The sequence below is a fragment of the Mirounga angustirostris genome, unplaced genomic scaffold, assembly GCF_029215605.1.
Source record: "Mirounga angustirostris isolate CCGP_5_RB_7025 unplaced genomic scaffold, mMirAng1.0.hap1 SCAF_6, whole genome shotgun sequence".
NCBI classification, from domain to species: Eukaryota; Metazoa; Chordata; class Mammalia; order Carnivora; family Phocidae; genus Mirounga; species Mirounga angustirostris.
In genome coordinates this window covers 8,888,034-8,894,370 of record NW_026991714.1, presented here as the reverse complement: position 1 = coordinate 8,894,370, position 6,337 = coordinate 8,888,034, and the positions used below count along the sequence as shown (strand labels likewise).

At 56.3% G+C, this 6,337-nt stretch overlaps 1 protein-coding gene across 1 annotated transcript; it reads right to left on the bottom strand.

The window, feature by feature from the left end:
* Window positions 1-1,263: 1,263 nt before the first annotated feature.
* Window positions 1,264-2,508, bottom strand: LOC123845645 (glyceraldehyde-3-phosphate dehydrogenase). Its single transcript, XM_045876365.2, has one exon. The coding sequence runs from the start codon at window positions 2,467-2,469 to the stop codon at window positions 1,468-1,470; it is 1,002 nt and encodes a 333-aa protein (XP_045732321.2). The 5' UTR covers window positions 2,470-2,508; the 3' UTR covers window positions 1,264-1,467.
* Window positions 2,509-6,337: the final 3,829 nt, after the last annotated feature.

Genomic DNA, 6,337 nt, shown 5'->3' with positions numbered 1-6,337 from the left:
CGAGCACCTGCTATGTAGCTAAATTAAAACTCCTTCTTCAAGAGAGCCGGCTGCAGTGGAGGGAGAGAAGGAAAGCCCCTGTGACAGATAGGGAGGGAGGAAGGAGAATGTGGAGCAGCGGGGAAGCCAAGCCATTCCCAGCTCTGCGAAGCCCTGAGTGGCCTGGGGTGGCACCTGCCCGCGCCCCCCCTCCCCCCGTTCCCGAGAAGGGAAGAGCACTGTGAGCAGAGCGGCTGCAGGTCATGGGAAGCTCTCCTTGAGCTGTCCTGGCTCCCCCGGCCCCACAATCTGGGGCACCCTCCCTGTCACAGCCCCCCCCAATACTGACTCCCACTCCTGTCCTCCAGCTCTCTGTCCTGTTCCCACCATGCACTCTGCTGCAATGTCACAGTCCCTCAGGCAGTGGGGACACCCCTCCCGGTGGTCTTAGTGGCTCTGGGTAATAGCACACCGTAGGCTGAATGAATGTTTGCCAGGCATCGCTGTGCTGGCCTGTTCCTGGCCACACCGATCTCATCCCTCCCCAGGTAGCTGCAAGCATCCAAGGAGCACCCTTGCTCCCCATCAAGGTGACTTGCCTGTCCACACATGAGCAAGGACCGCACTCCACCAAGCTCGAAGGGACAGGCGCTGCACACAGGAGGGCCTTGTGGAGTGTCCTTCCTTTGTGTTTAGCAGGGATGCCACAGTGCTTGGCACGGGAGCAGAGGATCAGGCTGAGTTCCTACTTCCTCCACCCCTATGTCCTCCCCAGAGGGCTAGAGGACCCAGGACGAAGGGACAAGGTGACCATGGGGTGGTTCGGGGCAGAGGACAGAGCCGCACTTCCTCATCTGCCTGAGTGGCTGCCTGGCGGGGGGCTAACGAGAAGCGGGGTGAGAGGCAGGGGCTGCAGGGCGATCCCAGCTGCTCAAAGGGCTGACAGCACCAGCACCACTCTGTGGCCCCTCCCTCCCGGTGAGGCTGTTACTGCCCCGAGGCCAGGGGACCCCGAGGCCCCATTCACCCGCTCCGGCCTCCCACTTAGGGCCTCAAAAAGGAAGCTGTCTGAAGGTTCAGCCCATCTACTTACAGGGGAAATGCCTCCGTCTGCCTAGCGGGCCTTTCTGCTTGTAGACGTGCCTGGGTTGCTCCAGATGAGAAGTGGGGAGCAGAGGATTGCTGGGGTGCCCCAAGCACGGGTGATCTGTGCCTGTCCAGGCGTAAGCTTGGGTCTCCCTCTGCCGGAAACTGCCAGTGATTCTTTTTTTTTTTTTTTTTTTGGCTGGGTACAGTATACTTTATTGATGGTACATGACAAGGTAGGGGTCCCCAAGCCCCTCCCCTTCTTCAGGGGGTCTGGGATGGAAACGGAGGAGGTCGGGAGATTCTCAGTGTTTCAGGGGTAAGTTGGGGCAGGGACTCCCCAGCAGCTGAGGGCCTCTCTCTTCCTCTTGCTCTCGCTGGGGCTGGTGGTCCAGGGGGCTCTTACTCCTTGGAGGCCATGTGGACCATAAGGTCCACCACCCGGTTGCTGTAGCCGAATTCATTGTCATACCAGGAAATGAGCTTGACAAAGTGGTCGTTGAGAGCAATGCCAGCCCCGGCATCGAAGGTGGAGGAGTGGGTGTCGCTGTTAAAGTCGCAGGAGACAACCTGGTCCTCAGTGTACCCCAGGATGCCCTTGAGGGGGCCCTCTGACGCCTGCTTCACCACCTTCTTGATGTCGTCGTATTTGGCAGCTTTCTCCAGGCGGCAGGTCAGATCCACGACGGACACGTTGGGGGTGGGGACACGGAAGGCCATGCCAGTGAGCTTCCCATTCAGCTCAGGGATGACCTTGCCCACAGCCTTGGCAGCGCCAGTGGAAGCAGGGATGATGTTCTGGGCAGCCCCTCGGCCGTCGCGCCACAGCTTCCCAGAGGGGCCGTCCACGGTCTTCTGGGTGGCAGTGATGGCGTGGACGGTGGTCATGAGTCCCTCCACGATGCCGAAGTTGTCATTGATGACCTTGGCCAGAGGGGCCAAGCAATTGGTGGTGCAGGAAGCATTGCTGACAATCTTGAGAGAGTTGTCATACTTCTCATGGTTCACACCCATCACGAACATGGGGGCATCGGCAGAGGGAGCAGAGATGATGACCCTCTTGGCCCCGCCCTTCAAGTGAGCCCCAGCTTTCTCCATGGTGGTGAAGACCCCAGTGGACTCCACAACATACTCAGCACCAGCATCACCCCATTTGATGTTGGCGGGATCTCGCTCCTGGAAGATGGAGATGGACTTTCCATTGATGACAAGCTTCCCGTTCTCAGCCTTGACTGTGCCGTGGAATTTACCATGGGTGGAATCATACTGGAACATGTAGACCATGTAGTTGAGGTCAATGAAGGGATCATTGATGGCGACAATATCCACTTTGCCAGAGTTAAAAGCAGCCCTGGTGACCAGGCGCCCAATACGGCCAAATCCGTTCACTCCGACCTTCACCATCGTGTCTCGGGGACGCGACTGTCGAACGGGGAGGAGCAGAGAGCCTGCCAGTGATTCTTAATGCCCTCGGGCATCATCCCGCACTTCGTTCAGGAGGCCTCCCCGGGCTTCTCCTGCCTTCTGCCTGTGTGGGAGCTGGGTGGCCAGCTGTGCCTGGCTCTCCCCACCACCTCTCTGCCTGGTTGTAATGCAAACCTCTCCTTGTTTGCCAGCCTCCCTGTGGTTCCTGCAGCTCTTCTCTCGGCGCCCCGGCCGGCCCGTCAGATTCTGTGCGGGTGATTGAATGCATGAAACAAACCAAGCAATCCTTCCAGTCCACCAGCTAGCTCAGCTCTGAAGGGCAGGATCTAGAGAGGCCAAGGAGCCGGCCCCCACTCTGGGGGCATGCGAGGGCTGCCCCCCTTCCCAGCACACTGTAGGGGCTCCGGCATGTGAGGTCTCTCCGTTCTGTGCCCTTCTTAGTGCAGGCAGCTCCAGTGATTTCCTTAGAAAGTTAGAAAGTTTCCTTTCCTTAGAAGGTCACTGTCAGAATGGATCTGGGGACACCTCGGCTGCCGGGGAGGAAGCTGTTTAAGGTAGCCTTGCCAGACTTTAAGGAAAAGTGTGTTTCTTCTTGAATCGTCTGTGTCCTGCCAACTGAGCAAAGCCCTCTGTTCTTTCCCACAACCAAGGCTGTCCCCTCTCCCAAGGCTCCTCTCCCTCTCTCTCTCTCATGCTCAAGCTGATTCCTGGAGGCACACACCCTCTCCCAATCCCAGCATCTCTCCCCTCCCAATGCCCCAAACCATCTCTTCCTTCTTCCTCCTCCTCCTACAATGCTTTCAGTCCAGCAGGTGAGGGAGACTTCTGGTTTTGGGGCCAAGGGCACTTCCTGACGCCCCTCCCCCCACCGCCCCAGCGGGACCCCCTCTTCTCTGCACCGGCCTCCTGGCTGCGACCAGGAGGAAGGCAAGGAGAAAGAAGCAGGATGCTGATGCCCAAAACCTCCAGCGGGCCCAGCCTCCGAAAAAAGCTGTGGTCGCCGCTGCACACGCACACCTTCTGCCCAGGCGCGTCACCTGCCCCCGCCACCATCCTCGAGACGCCTGCGGTGCGCCACCTCTCAGAACAGCTGGCCCGCGTGTCACAGCCAATTAGGCTTTGGAGGGAGTGAGAGGAAAAGCAGTGACACCGCATATTGACCCCTGCTGTCCCGGGGCCCGTGTGGTGGCCAGCACGCGTCCCCGCATGGCCACGCCGCTAATTAATCACCTCGGCCTCGAGTCGTGACAGCGCTGTGCGCAGCTCTGGGCACACTCAGAGGCGGGGCCGCACCTGCGGGGACAGCGGCGCCGGGCAGCCTCGGGGCCACCAGCCGCCCCGTCTCAGCTGGCCCGGCAGGCCTGCTTCTGGCAAGTCTTCTGGAAGCTGCTGGGGTTAAAAGGAAGGGTGGGAAAGAGCGAGGGCACTTTCTAGAAGCTGTAAGTGATTGCACAGAGTGCAGGTGGGTGGAGCCGCAGAGCTGGGGCAGAGCTGGGAACTGGGCGGGAGGCAGCCCCAGCAGGGCCTGTTCTCTGGGGCGGGTTCTGGAAGAGGTAGTGGGTGCTCAGGGATTTGCCCGGGAAGGAGCCTGGGACCAGGTGGCCCTCCAGCTACAGTTTCGCCTTTTCTTCCTTCCACTGGTTTCTCCACCCGCCCCCGTCCTCCTATCCTTCCTTAGTCAGACTTTCAGGGAGAGGGGCAGGCCATGTGCCGGCTGCAGAGGAGCCTTAGCTCCTACCCATCTTTTAAGACTTGAGTCAGATGTCACTGCTTCCAGGGAACAGCCACAGCGGGTGGCCATCCAGTGAGTTCCCTGCGCCCTGCGACCTCTGGTCCTAGCTCTCAAGACCCGGGGCTGTGATGGCCTATTCACTGGACGCGAGGACCCGTCTGGGCAGCTCACCTGCTGGTGCAGCCTCTACCACCGGGTCTCGTGCCACCTCTGCGCTTACCAACATTTGTCGAATGGTTCCCGAATAAGGCACAACCTCACCTTCATGAGCTGCAGGTCCGCTGGGCGGAGAGCCACAGGCCAGGTCACGGCCCTGCAGCCCCGCAAAGCGGGTGGTGTCACATGGCGGGGTGCAGGGGAGCGGGGAGGGCAGAGAACGGAATGCCAGCCCTGCCTCCCACCACGGAGCACATACGTGACTTGTGTGGCTGACCGCTGCTCTTGTGGAAATCTTGGGTCAGTCCACTCCCTTCTATCAAAGCTCAGAGTCATGGCCAGAGCAGTCAGGGCGACCACCAAATGGCTTACTCTTAGGCCAAAGTTCTTCTGTGAGATAAAGCTTGCTCTGTTCACTCACTCACTGAAAACAAGCAAGGCTGCCTCAGGTGACATAATGCACAGCAGGGGGACATGTTCTGTGCATCCGTTTGGGTATAGATCGTTAAGGGTTCATTTCTGATTTTAAGACCCGGGAGCCGTGCATGCCTATGAAGTCAAGCCGCAACTCTGTATTCCTTTGGGGCGAATGGGAGAGAAGGCTTCTGGTGATTGGCCTCAACCAAGCTCTCAGTGTCACCCCTTCCCTCTCTGTCCAGACACAGCCCTGCAGTTCGCAGGCAGCTCCTGGCCTAGGAAACCCTCGGCCCTTGGTCTGCTTAGCAAATGTCAGCTCCTCCTCCAGACGCCCTGAAACGGCCGCTCCTCAGACTTCCTTTCTAGAAGAGAGCCTAAAAACAACGAGAAGCTTGAGCGGTCAGTCACAGAAATCGTTCTGTGAGGACAGATCCCTCCGGTTATACGAGAAGAGCTGTCCTGGGCAGCGAAGGGCAGCATTGGGAGCTTCTGACAAAATTCCGTTCAGTTTTTTGATGAAAGAATCTACCAACAAGCAAGTGAGGGAACGTCCAACCTCTCTCTCAACGGTCATTTAAGTGACAGCCAATTTTACTCAATCATTTGTTTTCTGATAAAGACACTGAGTTATCTGTGGCTCTGAAAGAATAATATATGCTTAGGAAAGAGAATATGTTTACAGGAAATCCCTAACTAAATGTTTAGATCTTAGAATAACCCCCCCACCGCCGCCGAAAGAAAGTATCTCTCTGTTTCTAAAGAAAAGTCTAAGTAAAATATACAAAAAGAGTTTTAAAAAATGGTTTAAAAGTTTAATAAATGAGGGTGGCTCAGTTGGTTAAGTGTCTGACTCTTGGTTCCAGCTCAGGTCATGATCTTGGGGTTGTGAGATCAAGCCCCGTGTCCAGCTTGCATTCAGCAGGGAGTCAGCTTGAGATTCTTTCTCCTCCCTCCCCACCCCCTGCTCCTCCCCCTGCTTGCATGCTCTCTCTCCTTCTCTAAAATAAGTAAATAATCTTTTAAAAAATAAGTTTAATAAATGATACTTTAAAATGTCAAAAACTGGAACTTGTAGCTTAAAATATGTAAAAAAAAAAAAAAAGTATCTACATTAGGCGGACAGAACTGTGCATACGGGAATGGCTGGTGTGCCCTGTAGGTGGCCTGAACAGGGAGTGACCAAGACCCAGGACTCCTTATGTGTGGGCACTGGGCTAGCATTTGCGGGGACCAGAGCTGAGCTCTGAGCCATGTTGCAGGTGCATCTGACCTTGTGACTTCTCTGGATTGTACCTTTGGTTGTCAGCCTCGGATGACAATGGTTGTGCTAGAGAGAATATATACTTTAAAGACAGGCTGGGACTGAGTTCAAGTGTCCCCTCTTAACTTGTGTGACTTTGAACTACGTTCTTTTCTTTGGCTAATACTTATCGGGCACACACTCACATGCCTGCTCACTCGTTCGTGCCCCCATATCGCATTCTTACACTTATATCCCAAGTAAGAAAATAGATAGTCAGGCATCATGAGGGATACAAAGTG